Here is a 12,539-nt window from a genome sequence, read left to right as displayed (position 1 = left end):
AAGTGAACAACATGTGGTGCAGTTTTACTTTCTATTTAGTCTGTCCTAAAGTAGATGTAAAGTGAAGTGAGAAATGTTGACTATCAAGATATCTGACAGAAACATATGAGACTTTTTCTGTTTTCAAGATGTCAATATTCATAAGGACAGTAACTAAAAAACCTCACTTCCAACAGTACTTCGTATTCTTTATCAATATTGCTAAAGATAATAGAAAACACTGAACTATAAATTGCACGCTGTGGAAAAAAATGAAAGGATCTTGACAGGCAGCTGTGTTGTACAAATGTACTCTAAAGGTAAGCAGGTTGTCCAAAGTCCAGTCAAAAGTCTGCCGAGACTAAAGGGTGCTACCATTCTGACCGATGTTTTTCATACAACACTTCAATGATCTGATTAGTGACCGTTGTGCAATGTCCGGGGAAACTGTGCAAAAATTGGTACTTTCTCTTTGAGACAAGTTGCTAACTCGATGACTCGCATAAGTACAGAGACGTATTTGTTTTCCATTGTTACAGAGTGCCAATTAAAACATTTAATTTCAACGCGAAATTAACGTAATTTGTAGCAATTCTACTGATGTAGACACACCCTGAAAATGATATAAACAACTCCTGCTTTACTCTGACAAACAGAGCAATAAAAGGATAATTTTAATTCCACCATTCCTACTTGAATGATATTTGGTGCAAAACTAAATGTTGTTTGTCGGTGAAAACGTAAATTTAAGCTAAAGATTACACAATATCAAAGGCTATGCTTCTTTCTTGTCTTTCTATCTACACTGACAACTGAAGAGCACATACCAATTAGAATATATCAATGTTAATTTGCTGTTGCAAATATAAAAAGTACTGTTTCTCAAGTTAGATGTTCGTTTGATACGACTCCAAATAATGTAAGATAAACACATAATAGAGAAAATAACCTCATTTGTATGTTTATCTGGAAAGAACATCTTTTGTTACACCTTCTGTAAGTCAATTTGGGAAAAAAGTTGAAGACGTGATATATGTGGGAAATGTTTCAGATTTGAAAAATGCCTAAAGAAGAGTTTACAATGAGAGCTAAGAAAAAAAACAAAACGGTGACAATCACAGAAATGGTCGCTAAATTATTAGTTCATTGATAAAGACAGATCTCAGAAATTCATCTATGTTTACCATTTCGAAGAAAGACATATGCAAAATGATCTTGATTATTTATTTAATTGGAAAAAGTTTACCTGTTGTTGTCACTGCTGAAGTTGTGGAGGGGGGTTCTGTTGAGAGGACAAACAAAAATGCTTTAAAAGGAGCATGAATGGATCTTTGAACATTTTCAAAGGGAAGTGAACAACATGTGGTGCAGTTTTACTTTCTATTTAGTCTGTCCTAAAGTAGATGTAAAGTGAAGTGAGAAATGTTGACTATCAAGATATCTGACAGAAACATATGAGACTTTTTCTGTTTTCAAGATGTCAATATTCATAAGGACAGTAACTAAAAAACCTCACTTCCAACAGTACTTCGTATTCTTTATCAATATTGCTAAAGATAATAGAAAACACTGAACTATAAATTGCACGCTGTGGAAAAAAATTAAAGGATCTTGACAGGCAGCTGTGTTGTACAAATGTACTCTAAAGGTAAGCAGGTTGTCCAAAGTCCAGTCAAAAGTCTGCCGAGACTAAAGGGTGCTACCGTTCTGACCGATGTTTTTCATACAACACTTCAATGATCTGATTAGTGACCGTTGTGCAATGTCCTGGGAAACTGTGCAAAAATTGGTACTTTCTCTTTGAGACAAGTTGCTAACTCGATGACTCGCATAAGTACAGAGACGTATTTGTTTTCCATTGTTACAGAGTGCCAATTAGAACATTTAATTTCAACGCGAAATTAACGTAATTTGTAGCAATTCTACTGATGTAGACACACCCTGAAAAATGATATAAACAACTCCTGCTTTACTCTGACAAACAGAGCAATAAAAGGATAATTTTAATTCCACCATTCCTACTTGAATGATATTTGGTGCAAAATTAAATGTTGTTTCTCGGTGAAAACGTAAATTTAAGCTAAAGATTACACAATATCAAAGGCTATGCTTCTTTCTTGTCTTTCTATCTACACTGACAACTGAAGAGCACATACCAATTAGAATATATCAATGTTAATTTGCTGTTGCAAATATAAAAAGTACTGTTTCTCAAGTTAGATGTTCAGTTTCATACGACTCCAAATAATGTAAGATAAACACATAATAGAGAAAATAACCTCATTTGTATGTTTATCTGGAAAGAACATCTTTTGTTACACCTTCTGTAAGTCAATTTGGGAAAAAAGTTGAAGACGTGATATATGTGGGAAATGTTTCAGATTTGAAAAATGCCTAAAGAAGAGTTTACAATGAGAGCTAAGAAAAAAAAACAAAACGGTGACAATCACAGAAATGGTCGCTAAATTATTAGTTCATTGATAAAGACAGATCTCAGAAATTCATCTATGTTTACCATTTCGAAGAAAGACATATGCAAAATGATCTTGATTATTTATTTAATTGGAAAAAGTTTACCTGTTGTTATCACTGTTGAAGTTGTGGAGGGGGGTTCTGTTGAGAGGACAAACAAAAATGCTTTAAAAGGAGCATGAATGGATCTTTGAACATTTTCAAAGGGAAGTGAACAACATGTGGTGCAGTTTTACTTTCTATTTAGTCTGTCCTAAAGTAGATGTAAAGTGAAGTGAGAAATGTTGACTATCAAGATATCTGACAGAAACATATGAGACTTTTTCTGTTTTCAAGATGTCAATATTCATAAGGACAGTAACTAAAAAACCTCACTTCCAACAGTACTTCGTATTCTTTATCAATATTGCTAAAGATAATAGAAAACACTGAACTATAAATTGCATGCTGTGGAAAAAAATTAAAGGATCTTGACAGGCAGCTGTGTTGTACAAATGTACTCTAAAGGTAAGCAGGTTGTCCAGAGTCCAGTCAAAAGTCTGCCGAGACTAAAGGGTGCTACCATTCTGACCGATGTTTTTCATACAACACTTCAATGATCTGATTAGTGACCGTTGTGCAATGTCCTGGGAAACTGTGTAAAAATTGGTACTTTCTCTTTGAGACAAGTTGCTAACTCGATGACTCGCATAAGTACAGAGACGTATTTGTTTTCCATTGTTTTAAGAGTGCCAATTAAAACATTTCATTTCAACGCGAAATTAACGTAATTTGTAGCAATTCTACTGATGTAGACACACCCTGAAAAATGATATAAACAACTCCTGCTTTACTCTGACAAACAGAGCAATAAAAGGATAATTTTAATTCCACCATTCCTACTTGAATGATATTTGGTGCAAAATTAAATGTTGTTTCTCGGTGAAAACGTAAATTTAAGCTAAAGATTACACAATATCAAAGGCTATGCTTCTTTCTTGTCTTTCTATCTACACTGACAACTGAAGAGCACATACCAATTAGAATATATCAATGTTAATTTGCTGTTGCAAATATAAAAAGTACTGTTTCTCAAGTTAGATGTTCAGTTTGATACGACTCCAAATAATGTAAGATAAACACATAATAGAGAAAATAACCTCATTTGTATGTTTATCTGGAAAGAACATCTTTTGTTACACCTTCTGTAAGTCAATTTGGGAAAAAAGTTGAAGACGTGATATATGTGGGAAATGTTTCAGATTTGAAAAATGCCTAAAGAAGAGTTTACAATGAGAGCTAAGAAAAAAAACAAAACGGTGACAATCACAGAAATGGTCGCTAAATTATTAGTTCATTGATAAAGACAGATCTCAGAAATTCATCTATGTTTACCATTTCGAAGAAAGACATATGCAAAATGATCTTGATTATTTATTTAATTGGAAAAAGTTTACCTGTTGTTGTCACTGCTGAAGTTGTGGAGGGGGGTTCTGTTGAGAGGACAAACAAAAATGCTTTAAAAGGAGCATGAATGGATCTTTGAACATTTTCAAAGGGAAGTGAACAACATGTGGTGCAGTTTTACTTTCTATTTAGTCTGTCCTAAAGTAGATGTAAAGTGAAGTGAGAAATGTTGACTATCAAGATATCTGACAGAAACATATGAGACTTTTTCTGTTTTCAAGATGTCAATATTCATAAGGACAGTAACTAAAAAACCTCACTTCCAACAGTACTTCGTATTCTTTATCAATATTGCTAAAGATAATAGAAAACACTGAACTATAAATTGCATGCTGTGGAAAAAAATTAAAGGATCTTGACAGGCAGCTGTGTTGTACAAATGTACTCTAAAGGTAAGCAGGTTGTCCAAAGTCCAGTCAAAAGTCTGCCGAGACTAAAGGGTGCTACCGTTCTGACCGATGTTTTTTCATACAACACTTCAATGATCTGATTAGTGACCGTTGTGCAATGTCCTGGGAAACTGTGCAAAAATTGGTACTTTCTCTTTGAGACAAGTTGCTAACTCGATGACTCGCATAAGTACAGAGACGTATTTGTTTTCCATTGTTACAGAGTGCCAATTAAAACATTTAATTTCAACGCGAAATTAACGTAATTTGTAGCAATTCTACTGATGTAGACACACCCTGAAAAATGATATAAACAACTCCTGCTTTACTCTGACAAACAGAGCAATAAAAGGATAATTTTAATTCCACCATTCCTACTTGAATGATATATGGTGCAAAATTAAATGTTGTTTCTCGGTGAAAACGTAAATTTAAGCTAAAGATTACACAATATCAAAGGCTATGCTTCTTTCTTGTCTTTCTATCTACACTGACAACTGAAGAGCACATACCAATTAGAATATATCAATGTTAATTTGCTGTTGCAAATATAAAAAGTACTGTTTCTCAAGTTAGATGTTCAGTTTCATACGACTCCAAATAATGTAAGATAAACACATAATAGAGAAAATAACCTCATTTGTATGTTTATCTGGAAAGAACATCTTTTGTTACACCTTCTGTAAGTCAATTTGGGAAAAAAGTTGAAGACGTGATATATGTGGGAAATGTTTCAGATTTGAAAAATGCCTAAAGAAGAGTTTACAATGAGAGCTAAGAAAAAAAACAAAACGGTGACAATCACAGAAATGGTCGCTAAATTATTAGTTCATTGATAAAGACAGATCTCAGAAATTCATCTATGTTTACCATTTCGAAGAAAGACATATGCAAAATGATCTTGATTATTTATTTAATTGGAAAAAGTTTACCTGTTGTTATCACTGTTGAAGTTGTGGAGGGGGGTTCTGTTGAGAGGACAAACAAAAATGCTTTAAAAGGAGCATGAATGGATCTTTGAACATTTTCAAAGGGAAGTGAACAACATGTGGTGCATTTTTACTTTCTATTTAGTCTGTCCTAAAGTAGATGTAAAGTGAAGTGAGAAATGTTGACTATCAAGATATCTGACAGAAACATATGAGACTTTTTCTGTTTTCAAGATGTCAATATTCATAAGGACAGTAACTAAAAAACCTCACTTCCAACAGTACTTCGTATTCTTTATCAATATTGCTAAAGATAATAGAAAACACTGAACTATAAATTGCACGCTGTGGAAAAAAATGAAAGGATCTTGACAGGCAGCTGTGTTGTACAAATGTACTCTAAAGGTAAGCAGGTTGTCCAGAGTCCAGTCAAAAGTCTGCGGAGACTAAAGGGTGCTACCATTCTGACCGATGTTTTTCATACAACACTTCAATGATCTGATTAGTGACCGTTGTGCAATGTCCGGGGAAACTGTGCAAAAATTGGTACTTTCTCTTTGAGACAAGTTGCTAACTCGATGACTCGCATAAGTACAGAGACGTATTTGTTTTCCATTGTTACAGAGTGCCAATTAAAACATTTAATTTCAACGCGAAATTAACGTAATTTGTAGCAATTCTACTGATGTAGACACACCCTGAAAAATGATATAAACAACTCCTGCTTTACTCTGACAAACAGAGCAATAAAAGGATAATTTTAATTCCACCATTCCTACTTGAATGATATTTGGTGCAAAATTAAATGTTGTTTCTCGGTGAAAACGTAAATTTAAGCTAAAGATTACACAATATCAAAGGCTATGCTTCTTTCTTGTCTTTCTATCTACACTGACAACTGAAGAGCACATACCAATTAGAATATATCAATGTTAATTTGCTGTTGCAAATATAAAAAGTACTGTTTCTCAAGTTAGATGTTCAGTTTCATACGACTCCAAATAATGTAAGATAAACACATAATAGAGAAAATAACCTCATTTGTATGTTTATCTGGAAAGAACATCTTTTGTTACACCTTCTGTAAGTCAATTTGGGAAAAAAGTTGAAGACGTGATATATGTGGGAAATGTTTCAGATTTGAAAAATGCCTAAAGAAGAGTTTACAATGAGAGCTAAGAAAAAAAACAAAACGGTGACAATCACAGAAATGGTCGCTAAATTATTAGTTCATTGATAAAGACAGATCTCAGAAATTCATCTATGTTTACCATTTCGAAGAAAGACATATGCAAAATGATCTTGATTATTTATTTAATTGGAAAAAGTTTACCTGTTGTTGTCACTGCTGAAGTTGTGGAGGGGGGTTCTGTTGAGAGGACAAACAAAAATGCTTTAAAAGGAGCATGAATGGATCTTTGAACATTTTCAAAGGGAAGTGAACAACATGTGGTGCAGTTTTACTTTCTATTTAGTCTGTCCTAAAGTAGATGTAAAGTGAAGTGAGAAATGTTGACTATCAAGATATCTGACAGAAACATATGAGACTTTTTCTGTTTTCAAGATGTCAATATTCATAAGGACAGTAACTAAAAAACCTCACTTCCAACAGTACTTCGTATTCTTTATCAATATTGCTAAAGATAATAGAAAACACTGAACTATAAATTGCACGCTGTGGAAAAAAATTAAAGGATCTTGAGAGGCAGCTGTGTTGTACAAATGTACTCTAAAGGTAAGCAGGTTGTCCAAAGTCCAGTCAAAAGTCTGCCGAGACTAAAGGGTGCTACCGTTCTGACCGATGTTTTTCATACAACACTTCAATGATCTGATTAGTGACCATTGTGCAATGTCCTGGAAAACTGTGCAAAAATTGGTACTTTCTCTTTGAGACAAGTTGCTAACTCGATGACTCGCATAAGTACAGAGACGTATTTGTTTTCCATTGTTACAGAGTGCCAATTAAAACATTTAATTTCAACGCGAAATTAACGTAATTTGTAGCAATTCTACTGATGTAGACACACCCTGAAAAATGATATAAACAACTCCTGCTTTACTCTGACAAACAGAGCAATAAAAGGATAATTTTAATTCCACCATTCCTACTTGAATGATATTTGGTGCAAAATTAAATGTTGTTTCTCGGTGAAAACGTAAATTTAAGCTAAAGATTACATAATATCAAAGGCTATGCTTCTTTCTTGTCTTTCTATCTACACTGACAACTGAAGAGCATTTACCAATTAGAATATATCAATGTTAATTTGCTGTTGCAAATATAAAAAGTACTGTTTCTCAAGTTAGATGTTCAGTTTCATACGACTCCAAATAATGTAAGATAAACACATAATAGAGAAAATAACCTCATTTGTATGTTTATCTGGAAAGAACATCTTTTGTTACACCTTCTGTAAGTCAATTTGGGAAAAAAGTTGAAGTCGTGATATATGTGGGAAATGTTTCAGATTTGAAAAATGCCTAAAGAAGAGTTTACAATGAGAGCTAAGAAAAAAAAACAAAACGGTGACAATCACAGAAATGGTCGCTAAATTATTAGTTCATTGATAAAGACAGATCTCAGAAATTCATCTATGTTTACCATTTCGATGAAAGACATATGCAAAATGATCTTGATTATTTATTTAATTGGAAAAAGTTTACCTGTTGTTATCACTGTTGAAGTTGTGGAGGGGGGGTTCTGTTGAGAGGACAAACAAAAATGCTTTAAAAGGAGCATGAATGGATCTTTGAACATTTTCAAAGGGAAGTGAACAACATGTGGTGCATTTTTACTTTCTATTTAGTCTGTCCTAAAGTAGATGTAAAGTGAAGTGAGAAATGTTGACTATCAAGATATCTGACAGAAACATATGAGACTTTTTCTGTTTTCAAGATGTCAATATTCATAAGGACAGTAACTAAAAAACCTCACTTCCAACAGTACTTCGTATTCTTTATCAATATTGCTAAAGATAATAGAAAACACTGAACTATAAATTGCACGCTGTGGAAAAAAATGAAAGGATCTTGACAGGCAGCTGTGTTGTACAAATGTACTCTAAAGGTAAGCAGGTTGTCCAAAGTCCAGTCAAAAGTCTGCCGAGACTAAAGGGTGCTACAGTTCTGACCGATGTTTTTCATACAACACTTCAATGATCTGATTAGTGACCGTTGTGCAATGTCCTGGGAAACTGTGCAAAAATTGGTACTTTCTCTTTGAGACAAGTTGCTAACTCGATGACTCGCATAAGTACAGAGACGTATTTGTTTTCCATTGTTACAGAGTGCCAATTAAAACATTTAATTTCAACGCGAAATTAACGTAATTTGTAGCAATTCTACTGATGTAGACACACCCTGAAAAATGATATAAACAACTCCTGCTTTACTCTGACAAACAGAGCAATAAAAGGATAATTTTAATTCCACCATTCCTACTTGAATGATATTTGGTGCAAAATTAAATGTTGTTTCTCGGTGAAAACGTAAATTTAAGCTAAAGATTACACAATATCAAAGGCTATGCTTCTTTCTTGTCTTTCTATCTACACTGACAACTGAAGAGCACATACCAATTAGAATATATCAATGTTAATTTGCTGTTGCAAATATAAAAAGTACTGTTTCTCAAGTTAGATGTTCAGTTTCATACGACTCCAAATAATGTAAGATAAACACATAATAGAGAAAATAACCTCATTTGTATGTTTATCTGGAAAGAACATGTTTTGTTACACCTTCTGTAAGTCAATTTGGGAAAAAAGTTGAAGACGTGATATATGTGGGAAATGTTTCAGATTTGAAAAATGCCTAAAGAAGAGTTTACAATGAGAGCTAAGAAAAAAAACAAAACGGTGACAATCACAGAAATGGTCGCTAAATTATTAGTTCATTGATAAAGACAGATCTCAGAAATTCATCTATGTTTACCATTTCGAAGAAAGACATATGCAAAATGATCTTGATTATTTATTTAATTGGAAAAAGTTTACCTGTTGTTATCACTGTTGAAGTTGTGGAGGGGGGGTTCTGTTGAGAGGACAAACAAAAATGCTTTAAAAGGAGCATGAATGGATCTTTGAACATTTTCAAAGGGAAGTGAACAACATGTGGTGCATTTTTACTTTCTATTTAGTCTGTCCTAAAGTAGATGTAAAGTGAAGTGAGAAATGTTGACTATCAAGATATCTGACAGAAACATATGAGACTTTTTCTGTTTTCAAGATGTCAATATTCATAAGGACAGTAACTAAAAAACCTCACTTCCAACAGTACTTCGTATTCTTTATCAATATTGCTAAAGATAATAGAAAACAGGTGGCACGGTGGCGCAGTGGGTAGCGCTGCTGCCTCGCAGTTGGGAGATCTAGGGACCTGGGTTCGCTACCCGGGTCCTCCCTGCGTGGAGTTTGCATGTTCTCCCCGTGTCTGCGTGGGTTTCCTCCGGGCGCTCCGGTTTCCCTCCCACATTCCAAAGACATGCTGGTTAGGTGGATTGGCGATTCTAAATTGGCCCTAGTGTGTGCTTGGTGTGTGGGTGTGTTTGTGTGTGTCCTGCGGTGGGTTGGCACCCTGCCCCGGGATTGGTTCCTGCCTTGTGCCCTGTGTTGGCTGGGATTGGCTCCAGCAGGACCCCCGTGACCCTGTGTTCGGATTCAGCGGGTTGGAAAATGGATGGATGGATAATAGAAAACACTGAACTATAAATTGCACGCTGTTGAAAAAAATGAAAGGATCTTGACAGGCAGCTGTGTTGTACAAATGTACTCTAAAGGTAAGCAGGTTGTCCAAAGTCCAGTCAAAAGTCTGCCGAGACTAAAGGGTGCTACCGTTCTGACCGATGTTTTTTCATACAACACTTCAATGATCTGATTAGTGACCGTTGTGCAATGTCCTGGGAAACTGCAAAACTTGGTACTTCTCTTTGAGACAAGTTGTTAACTCGATGACTCGCATAAGTACAGAGACGTATTTGTTTTCCATTGTTACAGAGTGCCAATTAAAACATTTAATTTCAACGCGAAATTAACGTAATTTGTAGCAATTCTACTGATGTAGACACACTCTGAAAAATGATATAAACAACTCCTGCTTTACTCTGACAAACAGAGCAATAAAAGGATCATTTTAATTCCACCATTCCTACTTGAATGATATATGGTGCAAAATTAAATGTTGTTTCTCGGTGAAAACGTAAATTTAAGCTAAAGATTACACAATATCAAAGGCTATGCTTCTTTCTTGTCTTTCTATCTACAGTGACAACTGAAGAGCACATACCAATTAGAATATATCAATGTTAATTTGCTGTTGCAAATATAAAAAGTACTGTTTCTCAAGTTAGATGTTCAGTTTCATACGACTTCAAATAATGTAAGATAAACACATAATAGAGAAAATAAACTCATTTGTATGTTTATCTGGAAAGAACATCTTTTGTTACACCTTCTGTAAGTCAATTTGGGAAAAGAGTTGAAGACGTGATATATGTGGGAAATGTTTCAGATTTGAAAAATGCCTAAAGAAGAGTTTACAATGAGAGCTAAGAAAAAAAACAAAACGGTGACAATCACAGAAATGGTCGCTAAATTATTAGTTCATTAATAAGGACAGATCTCAGAAATTCATCTATGTTTACCATTTCGATGAAAGACATATGCAAAATGATCTTGATTATTTATTTAATTGGAAAAAGTTTACCTGTTGTTGTCACTGCTGAAGTTGTGGAGGGGGGTTCTGTTGAGAGGACAAACAAAAATGCTATAAAAGGAGCATGAATGGATCTTTGAACATTTTCAAAGGGAAGTGAACAACATGTGGTGCAGTTTTACTTTCTATTTAGTCTGTCCTAAAGTAGATGTAAAGTGAAGTGAGAAATGTTGACTATCAAGATATCTGACAGAAACATATGAGACTTTTTCTGTTTTCAAGATGTCAATATTCATAAGGACAGTAACTAAAAAACCTCACTTCCAACAGTACTTCGTATTCTTTATCAATATTGCTAAAGATAATAGAAAACACTGAACTATAAATTGCATGCTGTGGAAAAAAATTAAAGGATCTTGACAGGCAGCTGTGTTGTACAAATGTACTCTAAAGGTAAGCAGGTTGTCCAAAGTCCAGTCAAAAGTCTGCCGAGACTAAAGGGTGCTACCGTTCTGACCGATGTTTTTCATACAACACTTCAATGATCTGATTAGTGACCGTTGTGCAATGTCCTGGGAAACTGTGCAAAAATTGGTACTTTCTCTTTGAGACAAGTTGCTAACTCGATGACTCGCATAAGTACAGAGACGTATTTGTTTTCCATTGTTACAGAGTGCCAATTAAAACATTTAATTTCAACGCGAAATTAACGTAATTTGTAGCAATTCTACTGATGTAGACACACCCTGAAAAATGATATAAACAACTCCTGCTTTACTCTGACAAACAGAGCAATAAAAGGATAATTTTAATTCCACCATTCCTACTTGAATGATATTTGGTGCAAAATTAAATGTTGTTTCTCGGTGAAAACGTAAATTTAAGCTAAAGATTACACAATATCAAAGGCTATGCTTCTTTCTTGTCTTTCTATCTACACTGACAACTGAAGAGCACATACCAATTAGAATATATCAATGTTAATTTGCTGTTGCAAATATAAAAAGTACTGTTTCTCAAGTTAGATGTTCAGTTTCATACGACTCCAAATAATGTAAGATAAACACATAATAGAGAAAATAAACTCATTTGTATGTTTATCTGAAAGAACATCTTTTGTTACTCCTTCTGTAAGTCAATTTGGGAAAAAAGTTGAAGACGTGATATATGTGGGAAATGTTTCAGATTTGAAAAATGCCTAAAGAAGAGTTTACAATGAGAGCTAAGAAAAAAACAAAACGGTGACAATCACAGAAATGGTCGCTAAATTATTAGTTCATTGATAAAGACAGATCTCAGAAATTCATCTATGTTTACCATTTCGATGAAAGACATATGCAAAATGATCTTGATTATTTATTTAATTGGAAAAAGTTTACCTGTTGTTGTCACTGCTGAAGTTGTGGAGGGGGGTTCTGTTGAGAGGACAAACAAAAATGCTTTAAAAGGAGCATGAATGGATCTTTGAACATTTTCAAAGGGAAGTGAACAACATGTGGTGCATTTTTACTTTCTATTTAGTCTGTCCTAAAGTAGATGTAAAGTGAAGTGAGAAATGTTGACTATCAAGATATCTGACAGAAACATATGAGACTTTTTCTGTTTTCAAGATGTCAATATTCATAAGGACAGTAACTAAAAAACCTCACTTCCAACAGTACTTCGTATTCTT

General features: G+C 34.2%; 1 protein-coding gene across 50 annotated transcripts in view; it reads right to left on the bottom strand.

Moving 5' to 3' along the window:
• Positions 1 to 12,539, bottom strand: part of LOC114659757 (mucin-2-like) — a 144,384-nt gene that overhangs the window by 51,811 nt on the left and 80,034 nt on the right. For 16 of the 50 annotated variants that reach the window (XM_051935030.1, XM_051935034.1, XM_051935025.1 and 13 more), the window contains 5 exons: positions 10,919 to 10,954; positions 9,211 to 9,246; positions 7,880 to 7,915; positions 5,219 to 5,254; positions 2,557 to 2,592 (listed from right to left, as the gene is read on the bottom strand). The exons of 4 other annotated variants lie outside the window; for them this stretch is intronic. In XM_051935030.1, the coding sequence (XP_051790990.1) occupies positions 2,557 to 2,592; positions 5,219 to 5,254; positions 7,880 to 7,915; positions 9,211 to 9,246; positions 10,919 to 10,954 (180 nt within the window). Of the gene's footprint in view, positions 1 to 2,556; positions 2,593 to 5,218; positions 5,255 to 7,879; positions 7,916 to 9,210; positions 9,247 to 10,918; positions 10,955 to 12,246; positions 12,283 to 12,539 lie in introns of all 50 variants that reach the window. 30 more of the 50 variants (XM_051935007.1, XM_051935038.1, XM_051935042.1 and 27 more) reach the window with 13 other exon arrangements.

This window comes from Erpetoichthys calabaricus, chromosome 1 (assembly GCF_900747795.2).
Source record: "Erpetoichthys calabaricus chromosome 1, fErpCal1.3, whole genome shotgun sequence".
Classification (NCBI taxonomy): Eukaryota; Metazoa; Chordata; class Cladistia; order Polypteriformes; family Polypteridae; genus Erpetoichthys; species Erpetoichthys calabaricus.
This window is presented reverse-complemented; position numbering and strand designations above follow the sequence as displayed.